General features: G+C 37.9%; 1 protein-coding gene across 2 annotated transcripts in view; it reads right to left on the reverse strand.

The window, feature by feature from the left end:
* Positions 1-24,000, reverse strand: part of slc9a8 (solute carrier family 9 member 8) — a 68,132-nt gene that overhangs the window by 25,634 nt on the left and 18,498 nt on the right. The window contains exons 5-9 of one of the 2 annotated variants that reach the window (XR_012398323.1): positions 7,292-7,375; positions 5,572-5,673; positions 5,386-5,420; positions 4,945-5,308; positions 2,782-4,790 (exon numbers count right to left, since the gene is read on the reverse strand). Coding sequence is in view for 1 of the 2 variants with exons in the window: in NM_001008586.1 (NP_001008586.1) it covers positions 5,165-5,308; positions 5,386-5,420; positions 5,572-5,673; positions 7,292-7,375 (365 nt within the window). In the remaining variant the exon portion in view is untranslated. 2 annotated transcript variants of the gene reach the window in all.

Raw genomic sequence — 24,000 nt, forward strand, 5'->3', positions numbered from 1 at the left:
ACTTTAATGCCTTCTTCATGTCTCCATGCCTATTTTTCAGTTCATTCATGAACATTTGCATTTGTGTAATGTTAATATCATTCATTCATTCATTTTCTTTTCGGATTAGTCCATTCATTCATCAGGGGTCACCACAGCGGAACGATCCGCTAACTTATCCAGCAAATGTTTTATGCAGCGGATGCCCTTTCAGCTGCAACCCCATACTGGGTAACACCCATACACACTCATTCACACACATACACAGATTTGATTATCATAATTAGTTTTGTTGACAGAGTTTGAGGTTTACGGCAACATTATTATTGACATCTTACAGATGTTGATCTACCCTAAAGTTTGCTTTGATTGCTCAGCATTTACACTTCACCATTGCACACACTTTCTAACATACTTATCAAGTTTAAGAGTCTCTTTAACACTTTTGCTTATTTTATTGTAAGACATGAGGCAAGATATTTTTGTTTATTTATTTATTTGACTATTAAAACTATTTGCCTTAGTAATGTTAAATAAATAATAAATAATAAATAAAACATCCTGAAAATTCCTCAATGGATTGTAAATGAGATATTCAATAATTATCGATATCGAATGGTATAAAACAATATGTTGTGATATTTTTCTTGCTGTATCGCCCAGCCCTAGTCTAAATACAGTATCCCAAAATTCTTAAATGAAGAAAGAAAGAAAAAATCTTATTTTAAGAATCAATGTGTCAAAAATAAGTGAGTTTTTCCTTAAAACAAGCTCAATAATCTGCCAATGGTTAAGCAAAATAATCTTAGGTCAAAAGATAAAACAGGACTATTTTTCTTACCTCATAAGAAGATTATTTAGCTTGTAAGTTTGACACATTTCTTCAAACAAGACAATTTTTATTTTAGATATTTGGACAAACAATCTAAGTAAGCAAAGTATCTTTTTGCAGTGTATCACAGTTTTTCTGCAAGATTTAAAAGTCGGAGAGCCTGAATCATAGCAGATTTATCACACGGAAACACAGAACACTTTCATTTGGCCATAAATCATGGGACATGGAAGCGAAAAACGAGCAGAAGGCAGAAACAGACAGAATGGGGATGTCTGCAGGCCACAAGGCCAACGGCAGTTTGGCCACAGACTGGAGAGCCTGACACACTTACACGAACACCTGCTGAGACACAGAGAGAGCGTGACCAGTTTATGCAGGAGAAATTACACCAACTCACAACCAAATGCTGCTGGTTGATGCTGAGTCTGTGTCTGCAAAACCACACGGATCAGTCTGCATTTGAGGTTTGATCATTTCATTTTGGTCCACTGCAGAAGCTGTGCAGATTTGGGGTGATCTACTTTTGCAAAGACTGTGGTGAGGACATTTCACCACCCGCTGTAAATCATAGCTGTCAGAAAAAGTTGCCTTATTGGTTCACTTTTTCAAAACATATAACATAAAATATATCAAGAAGCATTTTTCTGCTTGTAAAAAATATTGTCTTGTTTTCAGAAACAATAAGTCCAAAGTTTGAGTCAGAAATCAAGAGTCTTTCCTTAAAATAAAAATCTGTCAATGGGGTGCGCAAAAAAGTATTTGTTTAAAATTAAAGCTGGCGAGGCAGTGCCGCAATAGGTAGTGCTGTCGCCTCACAGCAATCGTTGGGTCGCTGGTTCGAACCTCAGCTCAGTTGTCATTTCTGTGTGGAGTTTGCATGTTCTCCCTGCCTTTGCGTGGGTTTCCCCCACAGTCCAAAGACATGCGGTACAGGTGAATTGGGTAGGCTAAATTGTCCATTGTGTGTGTGTGTGTGTGTGTGTGTGTGTGTGTGTGTGTGTGTGTGTGTGTGTGTGTGTGTGTGAATGTGTGTGTGGATGATTCCCAGAGATGGGTTGCGGCTGGAAGGGCATCTGTTGCGTAAAAACTTGCTGGATAAGTTGGCGGTTCATTCCGCTGTGGCGACCCCGGATTAATAAAGGGACTAAGCCGACAAGAAAATGAATAAATGAATGAAAATTAAAGCTGCAAGCAGCAATTAAAGGGACCTCGCACCTGGGCTCACCGCCGCCCAGTGGCCTTAAGATGACAGAGAACAGTGGCCAATTCCTTCTGTCAGCAGGTGGTGCTATGACTGTGACTCAATATTGGCATGTAGATGTCCTCAGCACATGAATCTCATCAAACCTGTGAATTTTCTGGCAGATCAGACTATGTTTGGCTGAGGTAAAAGTACTTCCTCCTCCATGGTGATACACTGAAATTTGTCAGTCTGCCACGGACATGCCCTTCGGCGAAAACTCTAGTTCTTCACAATTTAACATCGTAAAAGCCTTTGGATTAAACTAATGGAACATGGATTTGATGTCATAAAATTTGTGGGAGGACTTTGGCAAACTAAAACATGTCATGTCCTGTTGCCAGCAGGTGGTGCTATAACTGTAACTGGATATTGGTATTAAGACGTGTTCAGGTCAGGACTGTTATCAAACGTGTGAATTTTGCTGCAGATCAGGCAATGCATGCCTGAGTTGTAACAAGTTATTGTTTAACGGTGAATCGTTAAAAGTTTGCGAGGCTGCAACGGACACGGCCCTTTGACGAAAACTCTAGATCTTCGCAAATTCACATTGCCAAGGGCTTTAGATGACAATACCGAATTTTGGTGTTGATCGGATAAAATCCCTAGGAGGAGTTCGATAATATACAATGCCTGAAAATTGCTAAAAGTGCACTTTCTTGGCACACGAAGTAAAAAATATCTGACTTCCTGTTGGGTTTGAGATTTCACTCTATGAGACTTTTTTGTAGGTATTGGCATGTTTGATGTGTGTGCCAATTTTCATACATGTGCGTGAATTGTAGCTCGGGGGCAAGTCCGTCAAATGTGCAAAAGCGTGAGTTTGGGTAAGACTCGTCTATTGCTTCTAGTTAGTTGTTTAGTGACAATTTTGATATGGCGTCGTTCAATTTGAAAATGTTCCTTAGTAATCCTTCAATAGAACAATTTGATAAGTTACGTAAAGATGATCTTTCTGAAATCGCTGCATATTTCCAAATAAGCCGCCAGCCGACAGTAAAGAAAACTGTTTATGTACATTTGATTGAAATGGAATTTTTTTAAACCACTAGTGATGCTCCAGATGAGAGTGAATCTTATTATGCAGTTGAAAGGCAGCGCAGTCCTGTGAGTAAGGATGTAAGGTATAATGGCGATGTAGGTTGAAGCGGAGGCTGAAACTAAAGTTTTGTTGCCGCCCTTTGATCCTACCTACCCTGTCTCTACAGACTCAAAAAGGGATGGCAGATTGAAATTACATCCTTGAACATTTAATTATTACTATAATTTATTCATTTTTGTTTATTTTTTGCAACAAATTGGTCAAAAATCATTATAGGGGTGCTATTATAGGGTATTGCTGGTAGAATTGAGGAAATAAAGAATATTTAATCTATATTGAATAAATGAATGAATGTACAGTTGAAACCAGAAGTTTATATACACTCTAAAAAAAAGGAACATAACCATTTAAAAAAAAAAAGTCTGACGGGATATTATACTAAAGGTTTACTATTTTAGGTCTGTTAGGATTACCTAAAATGATTTACATTTGCTAAATGCCAGAATAATAAGAGATTTATTTTTTTGGAGAATTTTTATTAATTTCTAGACGGTCAAAAGTTTACACACATTTCCTTGGTATTTTTTTTAGCTTTGCATTTAAACTGTATAACTTTGGTCAAATGTTGTGGGTGTCCTTCCACAAGCTTCTCACAACAGTTTGAAGGAATTTTGGCCCATTCCACCTGACAGAATTAGTGTAACTCAGTCAGATTTGTTGGCTTTCTTGCTCGCACAAGCTTTTTCAACTTTGCCCATAATTTTTTTTATAGGATTGAGATCAGGGCTTTGTGATGGCCACTCCAAAATATTCACTCTGTTGTCCTTAAAGTACATTTTAACTAATTTGGCAGCATGCCTAGGGTCATGGTCTGTTTGAAAGACCCATTTGAGGCCAAGTTTTAATTTCCTGGCTGATGTCTTGAGATGTTGCTTCAGTTGCTTTCTACACAATGTTCTTTCTTTCTATTTTGAAGCCATCTATGCTGTGAAGTGGACCAGTCCCTCCTGCAGCAAAACAGCCCCACAACATGATGCTGCCGCCCCCATACTTCACAGTTGGGATGGTGTTCCCAGGTTTGTAAGCTTTCCTCTTTGTCCTCCAAATGTAACACTGGTCATTATGGCCAAACAGTTCAATCTTAGTTCCATCAGAGCACAGGACATGTCTCCAAACATTAGTCTTCATCCCAGTGTAATTTAGCAAATTGTAATCTGGCTTTGTTGTTGATTCTGGCTTGATGATTTTCCCATGTTGTCACACAAGGAAGCAGTGTGTTTGAGCTTTTCCTTAAATACTATTCTACAGTTGTGCTTCAATTAACTCAAATGTTGTCAATCAGCCAATCAGAAACTTCCAAAACCTTGACACCATCACCTGAGCTTTCTCAGAGGCAGAATAATCTTATTGTATGTATGCTTGAATTTCAAGAAAAGTTATAACAATTTTTCAAAAAATATCTCTCATTATTCTGCTATTAAGCAGAACAGAAACTAATTTGATCCTAACTTACCTAAAAGAGAAAAAAGGTTTAGTCACATTAACAGAGTGTATGTAAACTTCTGATTTCAATTGTATTTGCAATGTATTGCCATATACTTATGATTTACAATCATAGGAGGGGGTCTCTCTTTAATTAAATTTTGTATAAGGCTCTAACACACGGGTGGCCAACCCTGTTCCTGGAGAGCCACCTTCCTGCAGATTTCAGTTGCTACCCATATCAAACACACCTGCCTGTAATTATCACATGGTGTTCAGGTCCTAATTAATTGGTTCAGGTGTGTTTGATATGGGTAGCAACTGAAATCTGCAGGAGGGTGGCTTTACAGGAACAGGGTTGGCCACCCCTGCTCTAACATAATAAAAAAATGGACAAAGTGAAGTGTGAATACTTTCCGAGTACACTGTAACTGCTGGCTGATTTGAGAGTATAAGTTTTGAAGGGTAAGAGCTGTTTTTTTATTTTTAGCTTTAGTGGAAAGAAGCATAATGAGTGTGAGATGCATTGTTTTTAGATCCAAAGAACTGACTTGATGAAAGAAAGCATAAGAGTTTAGATGCGTACTTTGTTAATACGATGGAGACAGCGTCGTTTAGGATGCTCTCCCCAAACACCAGCATGTTGAGTACAGGATCCACATTCAGAGCGTTAAAGATGGCGATGGTGGCCACGGGATCTACAGCGGAGATCAGAGAGCCGAACGCAAAACTGGAGGAAAAAGAAAAAGACTGTGCATGCGCATTCTCAAAACACTTTTCTTGATAGTATACAAGCAGACTTCTCACCTGTCTGTCATCGTCATCTTGTAGATAACATCGGCCTGTTCAACAGACACATTGAAACATGCCAGTCACTATTGTGGTTAAGGCGTGCAAACCAGTTTAACTAGATGAACCACTCACCGAACTCATTTACAGGTCTGTTTACATAGAAAGACGTGAGAAAAGTTTCATAAAACAAAAATAACATACCTGGCCTAGGAAGTAGATTCCCCCTCCCACGATGAAAGCTGAAATCGCTGTTCCAAACACGGCGAATAACGTGATGGAGCCTATGTTTTGGAAAAAATTACCCTGCAGAAAATAAAAACCTGAATGGTCAATCTGTTTTTAGAACTACAAGAGTCTCTGACTTAAGCCAGAGGGCAAACAATACTGATATTCCTCGAAAACAGTTTGCTGACTAATTAAAGTGCTATTCTTAGATTTCACACTGTACTACTTGATTCAAAAGACTAGGTCAAGATATTTAGGCTGTCAAATATCTTTCAGACATCTGTGTTTCTTTTAGAATGAAACAATTCATTAAAAGAGCAAGTTCGTGATGTTAATTTGTGAATCAGATGACACTGATTGTGTTGTATTGTACTGTTTATACTTGAGCGCAGCCTACAAATAGAAATAATTTCAGTTTTTTGTGCATGTTTGTGTTTAGTTTTTAATTTTTTTGATCTATTTATTGAGATGTAGCAAAAATATGACAATATTAAACAACACAACTGTAATTGTACGTTCACACCAGACGTGGATGAGGCATCAAACTCAAGTGATGTACATGTTAAGTCAATGCAAACACGTAAACCGACATCCTGCAGCACGATTTTCGCAAATGAGGTGGTGCGAATAACATGATTTTACGAATAAAGAGGTGCAAGTTGTGCGTTTTCGAGTTTGACGTGCATCACGCAACAGACATTTGCACCATGTTAACCAATCAGGAGCTTGCTTTAGTATGAGCATGATTATAACATAGTGCCTGTTGTTGGTGTCCCAAGAAGAAATCCTCCTGCTGACTCCGGACAACAGCTTATCAAACTGGGCTCACCTCAATCAAAAGCACCGCTGAAAGCTTACATTATTCAAGTACAGTTTCTTTAGGAGTTGATGAACTCACTGAGCTGGGTGCACCTCTGAAAGAATCTAGTTGACATGGCGCCAAACGAATCTACGCTGTTTTTCAGCCTTCCTAAAGCACAGCTACTCTCTCAACAATCCGTGTTAGCCATTTAGAAACCAAACTACGAGTCGCTGGGCAGACAGAAGCTCCACAAATGATCCGTGTCTATTAGTGATGGTGAAATGAAGTCTTCTGAACAAGTGAACTGTTCGATTGTATCGGAAAAAAACGTTCGTTACTCGAAGCTTTCCAAATCAAAGCTCAATGAGGACCTCTGCTGGCTAAATTGTGGTAAAGCGCTGTGTTGCAAAAATGTCAAATGTTCAAAACTGAACAACTCATTCATGTAGTCAAAGAACAACAGTAATATAAACAAATTACTCAATAACCGTAGTTTTTTTTTTTACAAATATGTAGGGCCAGACAGAATCTGCGGATATTTTTTGCTATTTCTGTGGAGAATATTGAAAAAAAAAAAAAAATCTGCTGATTTTTCAAGAATTATTTTGGGAGTATCCTAACTAAAAACTTAATATATGAAATAAAAAAAATAGTAGTTAAACTTGTAATTATTTTATTGAATTTGATGCGCTAATGAAGCGAGTAAACTTAAAAGGCTCACGTATCTATTTACATGCAAATAGCACGATTTATTCATGCATACCGCTTCTGGTGTGTTTTAATCATCTATTTGTTATGTCATTATTTAGCACATTCGGTTACGATTTCAGGGTGAATTTATGTCACATTTTACAGCAAAATATTGATCATAATTAACATTACACCAATGTTTACCTTATGCAATGAGTATCCAGACTCAAAAATGATTGGTGGAAGAAGTAACAGGAAGAACATATTAGGACGAAACATCTCCTCCTCCTGTAAAAGAAACACAGAAAAATGTGTCCATAAACATGAAGATTTTCTTTTTCTGGATAATGGATTCTGCTCATTTAACTCGCTGCTTTTCTTATCAAATCACAGGTTAGTCGTATGAGGAGGTCATGCAGATGAGAAACAAAACTAGCCCGCTTACCAATCAAATTAGACCAATAACCCTTTCCTAAACATCACAACTTAAAACTTGCTGCATTATATTTTACCTTGAGAGTCACCGTGCAGCAATAATTATAAATGAAGAGACTTTTTTTCATAAATGATCTCAAGTTTATTTAAAATGAGTTCAGCTTTATTGGAAATCTGCAAACCCTGCTAATTAGTGCTATTTAAATAGTAGTTTTAAAAGCTATTAAGCACAGCAGCAGCAGTGATCTTTCGATTTGGTGATGTTTACTGTTTATTTTTCTTTATTTGTTTTTCTAACAGATTTATGGTTATATTTTATTATTTCAAGATTTTATTTTATCCTTAGACTTTATATTTACTATTATGAGATGTGTATAAATACACTTTCATGACCAGAGTGCGCGCACAGAGTCTGAGAATGAGGATGTTTAATAGGTCTGTGAGAATGTGTGTAATAGTGAGTGCATTGAAACATTTACATTACACTTGGGCACGAAGCTGAATTGTGTTGATTCTGCGATAACAAAAGCACATGTGCGGAAATGCACAAGGACACGTTTCATGCATGAAACCGCAAGTGCATCACAATCCACAACATGCACTCATTCTCATTCTTCAAGTTCCTGTGGAAGGAGGCCAGCACATTCTCTTTCAGCTCCACTGAGATTCGTCTCTATCCTAATCACTAAGACATCATGAACCTTTCGAGAAATCCACGAGAGCATTAACATTATGCAGATCTGAGTGTGCATGCTTGACAAATCACCTGTAGAAACATATCTCTCTCTCTTTCCCTCTCTCTCTGGATATACAGTTGAAGTCAGAATTATTATCCCCCGTTTTAATTATTTTTTATTTTTTAAATATTTCCCAAACAATGTTTAACAGAGCAAGGAAATTTTCACAGTATGTCTGATAATATTTTTTCTTCTGGAGAAAGCCTTATTTGTTTTATTTCGCCTAGAATAAAAGCAGTTTTTAATTTTTTAAACACCATTTTAAGGTCAAAAGTATTAGCCCCTTTAAGCTATATTTTTTGTTTTCAAAAGAACAAACCATCGTTATACAATAACTTGCCTAATTATTCTAACCTGCCTACTTAACCTAATTAACCTAATTAAGCCTTTAAATGTCACTTTAAGCTGTATAGAAGTGTCTTGAAAAATATCTAGTCAAATATTATTTTCTGTCATCATGGAAAAGATAAAATAAATCAGTTATTAGAATCGAGTTATTAAAACTATTATGATTAGAAATGTGTTGAAAAATTCTTCTCTCCATTAAACAGAAATTAGGTAAAAAAAATAAACAGGGGGCTAATAATTCTGACTTTAACTGTAAATATGTCTGTTACATTTCATAACATGCAGAAGACTGCTTGATTTGTTTGCTTAGGGAGTGTAGTCAGGTGCAAAACCAAAAAGCTGCTGGAGTAACAGATTTTATATGCACTTTAGTAGAATCTTCACTTAAAGTGCCATTTTTTGCCATTTTAGACATATGTTGCCGTTGTGTGTGTTATCACTTGTAAGCTACACTGATTTTCCAAAGTCCAAAACAATGTATTTTGCTTATATCCCTCTTTTATCTAGAAATACCATAGAAATTTTAAATAATGTAGATCCAACTGTGTAGATTGTGTTCATACAATTAATGCAGTGTATGTGAATGAATGCAGTATGAAATATGAGATACGTTTCATTATGATATTATTAAATCTGAATGAAATCATTAAAAAATGAATTTCATAAAATCTGTGGACTTTTTTTTTATTAGTGTTATTGAAATCTGTAGAGTATTTTAGGTACATTCACCCAAATCTGAAATTTCTGTCATCATTTACTCTCCTATTCACTTCCAAAACTCTTTTAGTTACTTTTTACTCTGTTAAACACAAACGAAGATGTTTTGCATAATGCTGGAAACCTGTAAGCATTGACTTTAACAATTTAGCCTTTATCTTTTGAAGATTACTTTTAACCTCCTAGGGCTTGAGCGTCCACATTACGTTGACAAATACTTTGAATGTTTTATATTTTGTTACAGGCATACAGTGTCATCCTGCAACTGTTTTAAAGCATATGAAATGTCCTAAATCCTATTTTTAACTGTCCAAAATCAAAACCATAACCAAAACCATAATATTAATATTAAATCATAAAAAAGGGGTAAACTATGTGTCCTTTAAGTAAATTCGGAGTCCACATATGGACATAATTTTTCTCTAAAAGTACATCATATTAAAAGATGATACTTAGATTTTTATTCTAATTAGGTTCCAATAAGCCCAAATAGCAAAGAGAAATAAAAAAATGCATGTAAAAAAAAAAACAAACACCTTGGGCCTTAAGAGATTATTTTTTTGAATGCACATATAATACGGATTCACATTGATTACTTTAATTACTAGATTATTACTAATTATGAGGAAATATCTCGGATCTATTTATATATTTTAAAAAGAAAAGAAAAATAATAATAAATCTTATTATAAAAGTCTTGAGTAAATGATAGGAGATTAGAAAAAATAATATTTCAGTCAATCAACTCGAGAGAAAGATTTGTGCCAAATATTTGCTGCAAATTCTTTTGTGCAATCGGTCATGTTTGCTCGGAGCTGCCCTAGAAAAACACTTCAGTTCACTAAATAGTTTCTTGGTTAAGATGCTGTTTTTGTAAGCCACCACCTATTCAGTCAAAGACGCAGCCACACCTTTGAGTTTATTTAACAGTAATGAAGCTCAAGAATGAGGAAGGAAAGTGTGGAGCACGGGATTGCATGCGCATTGGGAGCAAAGGCATGATTTATGAACTGAGCATATGTGCAGACAGTTAAAGGTGCAAAAGTCCATCTGTATCAGTGACAAGAGAACAGCATGTCGTAGCCTCAGGAGGATGAGCTGCTGGCTAAAACCCACATGCTGTTCTGAGCCTATTGCCTCAATCCATCCATCCAATCTATTACAAATGTGATATCTTGTCATCTTTGAATCCGTGAGCCCAATAATGGGGTATATGCCGAGCTAGGGTTTTTTCCATGCTGATAAACTTCCGGTGAGCTGTTTTTGTGAATTTTTTTTCCATTTTATTCGGTTCCTTTTACAGCATCGATGTTGTAATGTCATTAAAAAACATTCAGTTAAATAAACTCTGGCATTCATTTAGTTGCTCAAGCGTAAAACGAGACAAAAAGTCGTTTACTCGCATGCGCCCGTCAGAATCGGCAGGCTAGCGCAGAAGCGCCATTGAATATACCGGGGTGAAATAAATGCTCATTTTACAAAGACACGGCGGGGGAAATGTAATGTAATGCAGTGCTTCTTGTACAATCTGAGACCCACTTTATATTGGATATCACTCAGCTAATGGAGATCGCTGATTTTGAAAGAAAACAGACCTTAAATGCGCTGGTTTTTCCATTGCATACAGTTCGCCGGAAGCGCTTAACCCAGGTTACTGGCAAATTAAAAGTCCCATTAGCATGCTTCGGCATACTGTATACCCTATTGCAGTAAAATGAGATACAAAACTATTCTGTCTTCATTTTGTAAAGACAAACTCCTAAAACAAGCTGTCCTCACAACTCAATACCTCACTTGAGCACCACGTTGCTTCCGGCATTCTAAAACTGCAGTGATAGCTGTCTTTCTGTCTTTCAATGATAGCCTTTGAGGGAGGGGGGAATCAATGTTATGGCACGTATTAAGGATATTTACACTCTCCGGCTACTTTGTTAGGTACACCTGTTTAACTGCTTGTTAATGCAAATTTCTAATCAGCCAATCACATGGCAGCAACTCAATGCATTTAGGCATGTAGACATGGTCAAGACGATCTGCTGCAGTTGAAAGCGAGCATCAGAATGGGGAAGAAAGGGGATTTAAGTGACTCTGAACATGGCATGGCATGCCAGACTGGCTGGTCTGAGTATTTCAGAAACTGCTGATGTACTGGAATTTTTACGCACAACCATGTCTAGGGTTTACAGAGAATGGTCTGAAAAATATATATATCCAGTGAGGGGCATTTCAGTGGGCACAAATGCCCTGCCAGAGGTCAGAGGAGAATGGCCAGACTGTTTCGAGCTGATAGAAAGGCAACAGTAACTCAAATAACCACTTGTTACAACCAAGGTCTGCGGAAGAGCATCTCTGAACGCACAACATGTCCAACTTTGAGACGGATGGGCTACAGCAGCAGAAGACCACACCGGGTGCCACTCCTGTCAGCTAAGAACAGGACACTGAGGCTACAGTTCACACAGGCTAACCAAAACTGGACAATAGAAGATTAAAAAAAACATTGACCACAGTTTACTCATCTTCTGATGGCTACTTCCAGCAGGATAATGCTCCATGCCATAAAGCACGAATCATCTCAGACCGGTTTCTTGAACATGACAATGAGTTCATTGTAGTCAAATGACCTCCACAGTCACCAGAAAAGGACACGTCGGGTAAATCTTCAAATGGAACAGTGTACTGTATAATGTCATTCACATCATCCAGGCTACACTGTTTTACTTTCTTAACAATGAAATGAAAACATAATATAAGGAACTGCCTATTTTCATGTTGGTGTTAACAACAGATGCCAAAAATATAGTCCCACTTTATATTAAGTGTCCTTAACTACTATGTACTTGCATCAAAAAAATAACTACAATGTACTGACTGTGTTTATAATGTATTTGAGAACACTTGTGGTACTTTTGAGTTGAGATAGGGGTTGGGTTATGGACAGGTTTGGTGGCATGGGTAGGTTTAAGGGTGGGTTAAGGTGTGGGGATGGTCAAAAGTGTATTTACAAATGTAATAACAAAAGTTAATTACAGATGTAATTACATAATTTATTTAATCAAGCATAAGTACACAGTAAATGCATGTATTTACACAACAAGTACATTGTAACAAACTATTAATTCCTATGTAAGTACATATTAGTTAAGGCCACTTAATATAATGTGGGACCAAAATGAGGCGTGTAGCTACATATATATTGAGGCGTGTAGCTACATATTTATACGAGCGTCATCTTCACTGTATGCAAATTTATAACTAAACGGAGCCTATAATATAAATGCCTCCATTCATTCTCAATGAAAATACGAAACACACCCTGTTTTTTGCTGAATATTAGTTTTAATAATTAATAAAGGACATAACGTTATGATTATAAAACCATAACGTACAACAAGTTTATACATTACAGGAAATAAAGGCAAGCAATCGGTCAGATGTGCAGAATCAGTGTACGTTGTTACACTAGCTTATCTTTGTGCTCAGCCAAAACACATTACCTGAGAACAAGTAATAGATTTAAAAGACTGAAGTCATTAGATAGAGACAAGATGAACTAAACATCACGTTTAACAACTATAGTGAGATGAGATCCAGCAGTATATCCTTGATGAACTGTCCGATGTGCACTGCTCTCGTCTGGGGAGGTGTGCTCAAAGCACCCGCTGACTGCCTGGAGCTCAGGCGTGCACATAGGCTGCAGCGCAAGCTAGAGTGTGTGTTTGTGTGTGGTCAAGTGATGTGTGTTTTTGCAGTGTAGTGTGAACGGAGATCTTTTCAGAAACACTAGATGAAACGCCAGTGTGGAAGTGGATTGTTTTCATTCTAAATCACCATTTTATAACTAAAACGCATCAGTGTAAACGGGGCCTCAAGCAGCATGATACATTTAAAATAGGGCTGCAACAACGAATCGATTAATTTGATAAAAATCAATTACTAAAAGTGTTGGCAACGAATTTCATTATCGATTCGTTATGTTGCGCAACACAGAGACGTTTGATTATTAAAAAAACTCTGGTCCCACTTTATATTAAGTGTCCTTAACTACTATGTACTTACATAAAAAATAAATACAATTTAATTACTGTGTTTATAATGTATTTGTGAACACTTGTGGTGCTTTTGAGTTGGGATAGAGGTTGGGTTATGAACAGGTTTGGTGGCATGGGCAGGTTTAAGGGTGGGTTAAGGTGTAAGGGATGGTCAACAGTGTATTTACAAATGTAATAACAAAAGTTAATTACAGATGTTATTACATACATGTTTTTAATCAAGCATAAGTACACCGTAAATAAATGTATTTACACAATAAGTACATTGTAACAAACTATTAATTCCTGTGTAAGTACATATTAGTTAAGGCCACAATATAAAGTGTGACCAAAACTCTTTACTTCAGAGCAGAGCGGAGTGAACACAGTCTCTCTCGGTCTCTCGCGCACTAATACAGAGTTCGGCACCTCATAGACAGGGATGAGGAGGAAGGGAGTTCAACAGCACGATCCTACTTTTGTTCCGTTTTAAAGTGAGGACCGTAAAGTCCCTGGTGCTGATGTTTTACTCGTTATCCAGCTTGACAAGCATGACAAGTTAGCGTTAGCTCGTTTACGCTTAGAGCAGCAACTGAGAAAATCAGACTGAGCTTTGGCGCGGTGTCTGGCGCTGAGCCAGAGAGAGCTCGCGCTGAGCAGAGCTCTCCGTTAGGGACTGTTGGAAAAGTGCTTATTTTTTCTGAAAACAAAACCAACTTAACCCCGCTGAGAAAGTCGCGTCATATTATCACAATTATGCAGCGTTTTAACCACCTAATGCTTATTTTATGTTTTAGACATATAAATACACACAAGTACAAGTGAAACCAAACATTTAGATTTTGTAAAACACAAGGAAACCTAACAATCCATTCAAATATAATTTGCCGATGTGTTTTGTTCATATCAGATACACATTACACATAGAGAAAGTAACTATAAAGTTAAATCTACTCTCCTCCAAGTTCACCAGCCACTTACTTACAAGTAACTGGTGAATTTACTTGCTGAATCCTGCATGTTCTGCTTTTTATGAATGAGACAATCACGCGGCCGCAAGTAAACATGGCGACGCCCATCTCACGATTTAGATCACGATCACTTACGCGCTTATGTGAACTGGTAAAACTTCTGTTGGAAATTATATCTCGTTAAGATTATTTTTTTTACACAATTCACAAATAATGAACTTGTTTTAAGCAAACAATCACTTAATTTTGAGGTGGGTTTTTTTTTTTAGAAAACAAGATTTCAAGTGTTTAGTATGTATCTTGATTTAAAAATATTTAGATATTTGGATTGAAAACAGGACAAAACTTCTTAGTTTTTTAGTATTATTATTATTATTATCATTAGGGACCGAGCACCGAAACGGTGCGTAGGCCCTATTGGAATTGCTCCGTTTATTATTATTATTATTATTATTAGGGACCGAGCACCGAAACGGTGCGTAGGCCCTATTGGAATTGCTCCGTTTATTATTATTATTATTATTATTATTATTATTCTTCTCTCCAATGAATCGCGATTTAGAGGGGCTAAACATGCCCGAAAACTCACGCAACTTTGCACACGCCTCAGAAGTGGCGAAAATTTACGTTTATTATGGGTCTCGGAAGTGGGTGTGGCAAAATGACTCGACAGCGCCACCTAGAAAAATTAAACGGACGAGCCCCCGATCTACGAATCACGCACATGCACGAAAATTGGTACACACCTCAAACATGCCAAAACATACGAAAAAGTCTCTTGGAGCCATATCTCAAACCCAACAGGAAGTCGGATATTTTTGACTTCCTGCGGCGAAAAAGTGGCGTTTTTGCCATTTCCAGGCCTTGTACTTTACCGAACTCCTCCTAGGGATTTTATCCGATCGACACCAAAATTGGCATTTGTCATCTAAAGGCCTTGGCGATGTTAAATTGCGAAGCTTTAGAGTTTTCGTCGATGGGCGTGTACGTGGCGGCCTCGCAAAGTTTGACGTTTCGCCACAAAACAGGAAGACGTTTTAACTCAGGCATGCATCATCCGATCTGCCTCAAATTTCACACGTTTAATAACAGTCCTGACCTGAACACGTTTACATGCCAATATCCAGATACAGTTACAGCGCCACCTGCTGGCCACAGGAAATGACATGTTTTTACAGAGTAACAAACTCCTCCCACAAATTTTATCGCATCAGCACCAAAATTGGGTAGTGTTATCTAAAAGCTCTAGCGATGATATATTGTGAAGATCTAGAATTTTCGGAGAGGGGCGTGTCCGTGGCGGCATGACAAACCTCACTGCTTCGCCATGGAACAGGAAGGCTTTATAACTCAACCACACAAAGTCCGATCAGCCTGAAACTTCATATAGTGGATAAAAGTCCTCCCCTGATCACATCCACATAACAATATTGAAGTGGGCGTGGCAAAATGACTCGACAGCGCCACCTATAAAAATTAAACGGACGAGCCCCTGATCTACGAATCACGCACATGCACGAAAATTGGCACACACCTCAAACACGCCAAAACATACGAAAAAGTCTCTTGGAGTCATATCTCAAACCCAACAGGAAGTCGGATATTTTTAACTTCCTGCTGCAAAAAAGTGGCATTTTTGCCATTTCCAGGCGTTGTATCTTAACGAACTCCTCCTAGGGATTTTATCCGATCAACACCAAAATTGGGTTTTGTCATCTAAAGGCCTTGGCGATGTTAAATTGCGAAGCTTTAGAGTTTTCGTTGATGGGCGTGTCCGTGGCGGCTTCGCAAACCTTGACGATTCGCCACAAAACCGGAAGTCATTACAATGACTTATAACCACACAATGTCCGATCTGCCTGAAACTTCACATGGTTGATAAAATTCCTCTCTTGAACACATCCACATAACAATATTGAGTCAGTCATAGCGCCACCTGCTGGCAGAAGGTAGTTTGGCTCATAACTTAGCCACAAAATGTCTGACCTGCCTGAAACTTCACATGGTTGATTAAATTCTTCTACTGAAGGCATCTACATGCCAATCTTGAGTCACAGTTATAGCGCCACCTGCTGGCAGAAGGTAGTTTGCATTATAACTCAACCACACAATATCCAATCAGCCTGAAACTTCACATGGTTGATCAAAGTACTCTCCCGTGCACATCTACATAATTATATTGAGTCTCTCATAGCGCCACCTGCTGGCAGAAGGTAGTTTGGCTTATAACTCAGCCACACAATGTCTGATCTGCCTGAAACTTTACAAGGTTGATTAAATTCCTCTCCTGAAGACATCTACATGCCAATATGGAGTCACAGTCATAGCGCCACCTGCTGGCAACAGGAAATTAAATATAACTCAGCCGAACAATGTCCGTACTGGCTGAAAATTCACATGGTGGATAAGATTCCTCTACTGAAGGCATCTACATGCCAATCTTGAGTCACAGTCACAGCGCCACCTGGTGACAGGAAGAAGTTTGACATAAATTTGTAATTTTCTCGGGTTCTTTATATACATCGGCTTAAATTAATATTGTTCGCTGTTCTCTGTCATCCTGAGGCCACCAGGCGGCGGTGAGCCCGGGTGCGAGGTCCCTATCATCGCTGCTTGCAGCTTTAATTATTATTATTATTATTATTATTATTCTCCTCCGGAATGAATCACGATTTTGAGGGGCTAAACATGCCCGAAAACTCACGGAACTTTGCACACGCCTCAGAAGTGGCGAAAATTTACGTTTATTATGGGTCTCGGTAGTGGGTGTGGCAAAATGACTCGACAGCGCCACCTAGAAAAATTAAACGGACGAGCCCCCGATCCACGTATCACGCACATGCACGAAAAATGGCACACACCTCAAACATGCCAAAACATACAAAAAAGTCTCTTGGAGCCATATCTCAAACCCAACAGGAAGTCGGATATTTTTGACTTCCTGCGGCGAAAAAGTGGCGTTTTTGCCATTTCCAGGCGTTATATTTTAACGAACTCCTCCTAGGGATTTTATCCGATCGACACCAAAATTGGGTTTTGTCATCTAAAGGCCTTGGCGATGTTAAATTGCGAAGCTTTAGAGTTTTCGTCGATGGGCGTGTCCGTGGCGGCCTCGCAAAGTTTGACGATTCGCCACAAAACAGGAAGTCATTTTACCTCAGGCATGCATTATCAGATCTGCCTCAAAATTCACACGCTTGATAAGAGTCCTGACCTGAACACGTTTACATGCTGATATCTATATACAGTTATAGCGCCACCTGCTGGCCACAGGAAATGAAATGATTTACAGAGTAATAAACTCCTCCCACAAATTTTTTCGTATCAGCACCAAATTTGGGTTGTGTTATCTGAAAGCTCTAGCGATGATATATTGTGAAGATCTAGAGTTTTTGCAGAGGGGCGTGTCCGTGGCGGCATGACAAACCTCAACGCTTCGCCATGGAATAAGAAGACCTTATAACTCAACCACACAAAGTCCGATCTGCCTGAAACTTCACATGGTTGATAAAAGTCCTCTCCTGAACACATCCCCATAACAATAATGAAGTGGGCATGGCAAAATGACTCGACAGCGCCACCTACAAAAATTAAACGGACAAGCCCCTGATCTACGAATCACGCACATGCACGAAAATTGTCACACACCTCAAACACGGCAAAACATACGAAAAAGTCTCTTGGAGCCATATCTCAAACCCAACAGGAAGTCGGATATTTTTAACTTCCTGCGGCAAATAAGTGGCATTTTTGCCATTTCCAGGCATTGCATCTTAACGAACTCCTCCTAGGGATTTTATGCTATCGACACCAAAATTGGGTTTTGTCATCTAAAGGCCTTGGCGATGTTAAATTGCGAAGCTTTAGAGTTTTTGTCGATGGGCGTGTCCGTGGCGGCCTCGCAAACTTTGATGATTCGCCACAAAACCGGAAGTCATTATAACTCAGGCATGCATTATCAGATCTGTCTCAAAATTCACACATTTAATAAGAGTCCAGACCAGAACACATTTACATGCCAATATCCAGATACAGTTATAGCGCCACCTGCTGGCCACAGGAAATTACATGATTTACAGAGTAATAAACTCCTCCCACAAATTTTTTTCGTATCAGCACTAAATTTGGTTGGTTGTTATCTGAAAGCTCAAGCGATGATATATATTGTGAAGATTTAGAGTTTTTGCGGAGGGGCGTGTATGTGGTGGCATGACAAACCTCAATGCTTCGCCATGAAACAGTAAGTCCTTATACCTCAACCACACAATGTCCGATCTGCCTGAAACTTCACATGGTTGATTAAATTTCCCTCTTGAACATATCCCCATACCTATATTGAGTCACAGTCATAGCGCCACCTGCTGACAGAAGGAATTTTACCTTATAACTTAACCACACAATGTCTGATCTGCCTGAAACTACACATGGTTGATTAAATTCCTCTTCTGAAGACATTTAAAAGCCAATATTGAATCTGTCATAGTGCCACCTGCTGGCAGATGGTAGTTTGGCTTATAACTCAGCCACACAATGCCTGACCTGCCTGAAACTGTACATTGTGGATAAAAGTCATCTCCTAAACACATCTACATAATAATATTGAGTCTGTCATAGCGCCACCTGCTGGCAGAATGTAGTTTGGCTTATAACTCAGCCACACAATCTCTGATCTGCCTGAAACTTCAAATGGTTGATTAAATTCCTCTCCTCAACACATCCACATAACATAATTGAGTCAGTCATAGCGTCACCTGCTGGCAGAAGGTAGTTTGGCTTATAACTCAGCCAAACAATGTCCGATTTGCCTGAAAAATCACACGGTTGATAAGACTCTTCTACTGAAGGCATCTACATAACAATCTTTAGTCACAATTATAGCGCCACCTGCTGACAGGAGGAAGTTCGGCATAAATCTTTAATTTTCTCTGGCTATTTATATATATCTGCTTAAATTAATGTTGTTCGCTGTTCTCTGTCATCCTGAGGCCACCGGGCGGCGGTGAACCCGGGTGCGAGGTCCCTATCATCGCTGCTTGCAGCTTTAATTATTTTTATTATTATTATTATTATTATTATTATAACAGCTCAGGGATTAGCTTTTTAGAATAAACGGTTGGATATTGAGGATTGATATATTTAGATATATTTAGATATATTCAGATATTGGGATTGAAAACAGGACAAAACTTATCACTTCATTATTTTATTATTATTATTATCATCATCATCATCATTATAACAGCTCAGGGATGAGCTTTTTAGAATAAATGGTTGGATATTGAGGATTGATATATTTAGATATATTTAGATATATTTAGATATTGGGATTGAAAACAGGACAAAACTTATAATTTTTTATTTTATTATTATTATTATTATTATTATTATTATTATTATTATTATCATCATCATCATGATTATAACATATCAGGGATGAACTTTTTAGAATAAACGGTTGGAAATTAATGTTGTTGTTTTTTTTATCCGATTCATCGATTAATCGAAAAAATAATCGACAGATTAATTGATTATTAAAATAATAGTTAGTTGCATCCCTAATTTAAAACACCACGACTGCTGCAGGGGGTGTCAGAGGGTTCGGAAACAATATCCCGTCACTCAGCCTCCTCTCTACCCTCAAACGGAGAACAAAAAGAACTTTGAAGTATATCAAGACCTTAAAAAATGTCCAGCATTTTTTGATATGACTTCTTTTGTGTTCAACAGAAGATAGAAACTTATATAAGTTTAAAACAAATAAAAGGTGAGTAAATGATGATGATTTTCAGCTTTGGGTGGACTGTCCCCTTTAGGGTGGTAAATGCAAATCGAGCACAGGGGTTTACAGTAGCAGAATAAGAGCTTGAGAGCAGAGTTTGGAGGCGGTGAAGTGGAAACACGCTCCATTGAGCTGCTCATGGCGAGGGTCTCTGGTTACTGAAACACACAGCACTGAGGGCCCCTCTTGACCTTTAGACTTCCTAAAACAAAAGGAAGCTCTGTACTCACAGCCTGGCATCACCTCTCATCCCAGACAAAAATGTTAATTAAAGCCTGGAACAGTGAGAGAGATGAAAAGGTGGAGAGAGGAAGAGAAAGGAGAGGTGGCCGTGAGAGCAAAATGGGGTCTAGCGAGAGAAACGCACTATTGTGAGGCAAAGAGAATGAAACAGGAGACAGAAAGAGAGTGAATATGGGAGAAGAGGAAGCTCGGCAGAGAGAAAATGTACCGGGAGGATGTCCTCTGCTCGAAAAGCAGAATTTGTTTTTATGACAAGTGCCGATGACATAAAACAGAACTAAATAAAACTGATGCAAACAAAAAAAAAAAAACACTGGAATGACGTCCTCTGTTAAGAAAACTCAAAACTGGAAGTCATCTTCACCTCCTACATTTCGAATGTGGATTGCAGACATGACTTCGGTAATACAGATTGAAAGACTGAGATTTCTGAGGACTCATTCTATTCTATTTTACAGTGTTTAGGGTTTATTTCTTTACTATCTGGATGAGCAAACCAGCCACTTAACATTCAGAGACTTAATTCACTTCTTTTACATATTTAATTTGACTTCTTTACTCTATTTTCTGTTGTCACTCGATAAACTATGTTGTCATTGTTTTTTGTTCGTTGACTTATTGTATGGGATTTGTCCGAGACAGTGCCAAGGGTTTGTGTGTGTGTGTGTGTGTGTGTGTGTGTGTGTGTGTGTGTGTGTGTGTGTGTGTGTGTGTGTGTGTGTGTGTGTGTGTGTGTGTATGTATGTGTTGTTTTGTGGTTGTTCTTGAAAAATCCAATTAAATATAATTATGGGCGAAGCAGTGGCGCAGTAGGTAGTGCTGTCTCGCCTCACAGCAAGAAGGTCGCTGGTTCGAGCCTCGGCTCAGTTGGCGTTTCTGTGTAGAGTTTGCCAACAGCACCTTTAGAACTACGGTTTCTGAGAAAAATGGTGACGGGTTCAATGCTTTTTTTTTTTTTTAACCATGTATAAATATACACACATAAAGGCCTCTAACCAATCCTTCCAGAATTTTCCAGAGACATTTTTTCATAAATATTTGTCATAAATATAGTCTAAAATGACAAATGTAGTGATGACAATTTTTTTCTCAAAACAAATGTACTTATTTGCTTCCATTCTTGTGTTTTACTGTGAAAATACAAACATTTTTAAAATTTTCGTTACTGATCTGAATAATAATTAATTCATCTATACCACAGGTGTCAAATCCAGTTCCTGGAGGGCCGGCAGCTCTGCACAGTTTCATTCCAACCCTAATTAAACACACTTACCTGTAAGATTAAAACAGGCCTGAAGGACACAATTAGTTGGATGAAGTGTGTTAAATTAGGGTTAAAGCTAAACTGTGCAGAGCTGTGGCCCTCCAGGAACTGGATTTGACACCTGCGCTCTATACTCATTTATAATCACTTAGAAATAAACTCTGTTGTTTATTCATTTTCTTGTCAGCTTAGTTTCTTTATTAATCCGGGGTCGCCACAGCGGAATGAACCACCAACTTATCCAGCACGTTTTTACGCAGCGGATGCCCTTCCAGCTGCAACCTATCTCTGGGAAACATCCACACACACTCATTCACACACACTCATACACTACGGACAATTTAGCCTACTCAATTCACCTCTACCTAATGTCTTTAGACTGTGGGAGAAACCAGAGCACCCGGAGGAAACCCACGCGAACGCATGAAGAACATGTAAACTCCACACAGAAACGCCAACTGAGCCGAGGCCCGAACCAGCGACCTTTTTGCTGTAAGGCAACAGCACTACCTACTGCGCCACTGCGTCGCCCACTCTGTTGTTTACTACAGTAAAATGCCCATCAATAAACTTAAACTTACTTGGCAAATATTTATTCAACAGATATATTAAATAACATCATCACATAATATTCCTCATAATACCCTGAGGTCAGCTGTCTATATTCAGACTAACAGCTCTATGGCCACTCCTTAATTTATCTGGCCCTGAAACCTGTCTCTTTTTCACCACTCCCATGAACAAATAAAGCTGCTTGTCATTTTGAGTACATAAGGTTGCAGCAGGTACAAAACGTTTGATCCTATTGGCTTTTGTATAGTGATGTATGTGTTTTTATGATGACCTGCGACTCCCTTAAATGACAGAAACCAGCACATATTTGCTCAAATGTACAAGTGCTCCATGGACAAAATCAATGCAAAACCAAAATACGATCAGTACTTCCTTTGATCAATATGTGGCTGAATCAGACTGACACTTAGAAAAATTAACTTGTGACAGAGATCTAATCATTTCGGGAAAATCTGAAATCCTCTGTGGGAGTTTTTGGAAAATAATATATGTATTATTAACCTCTTAAACTCCAGTGCTATTTTGGGATTTCCGCCTGGATTTTGCCAACTCAAATTTAAAAGCTTCCCAAATCCACATGCAGAGGTGTAAATGCAAAAATGTGGTATCATTTTTAAGAAAACCCTTTGAATTTTCATAAAACACCATTGGAAGTGTTCAAATATCTGTATATGTTGTCTGTGTTATAATAAACACCTAAAAAAAGAGGGTTTTAACAAAAGTTATTGTATTCCAACTGATGAGAGGTGCTATATAAGCCACAGGGACTGACCATTGTTTCGATATTTCACTATTCTTTTGTTTGATCAAACATAATTCACCGTGTTTGGACCACATCAGACATATTAAAGGATTACTTATGCACATCAGCTCAAAAACAGAGGAGAATGGCCCTGAAGTGCACAGCATAAGGTAAGAGATGACAGCTGTCTGTGCTATCTGGGGCTGCTTATTGATCATAAATATATTGTTTTCACTTCTGCGCCATGGAAACAACGTGATTCATTCGACAACTGTTTGATACTGTGTATTTAAGTGTAAATAACTTTTGTACAGTGGAATAAAAACCAAAGGTATGCATATGTACATAAAATATAGATTCTACACTTTTCAAACGAAACCACTTACGGCAGTCTGGTGCAATGCTAGCCCTTTAACTCTGAAAGCGAAAGTCGATGACTTCTGGAGTTTAACTGGTTAAATATTTATATTTTAAAAAAAACTCTACATTTTGTTAATTTTACCCTTTATAAAATAGTTGAATTACTAGCTGATGAACGATTGTTTAATAGATGGCTCTATTATTGTTTATGAGACACCTATACTATTTACTGCTGCTATATACTGTACATTGCAAATCTTCAAATATAAGAAAAAAGAAAAAATTATATATGATTATTACAAAAAACATTTTTTGTTTCAGCTGTTAAAGGTTTTTTTATGTGATTTCTTTTAAGATAGTGTAAATTGTAATTTACTTCTGTGATGTATATATATATATATATATATATATATATATATATATATATATATATATATATATATATATATATATATATATAAATATATATATATATATATATATATATATATATATATATATATATATATATATATATATAAGGATATTTTATAATTTTAGAGAGACAGCGCAACCGTGACCATCAGCCTGTCATTGAGCAGAACAAAGACGGTTGACGTTCCGCCACAAGGTGGCGACAGAGGGGAGCAGGGGAGGCTAACTCAGTGTATATTTCAAACTACAGCTGATCAAATCACTATAAAGCAGGTAAGTGACATTCTAAATCGACCTCT

Source organism: Danio rerio, chromosome 23 (genome assembly GCF_049306965.1).
Source record: "Danio rerio strain Tuebingen ecotype United States chromosome 23, GRCz12tu, whole genome shotgun sequence".
Taxonomy (NCBI): domain Eukaryota; kingdom Metazoa; phylum Chordata; class Actinopteri; order Cypriniformes; family Danionidae; genus Danio; species Danio rerio.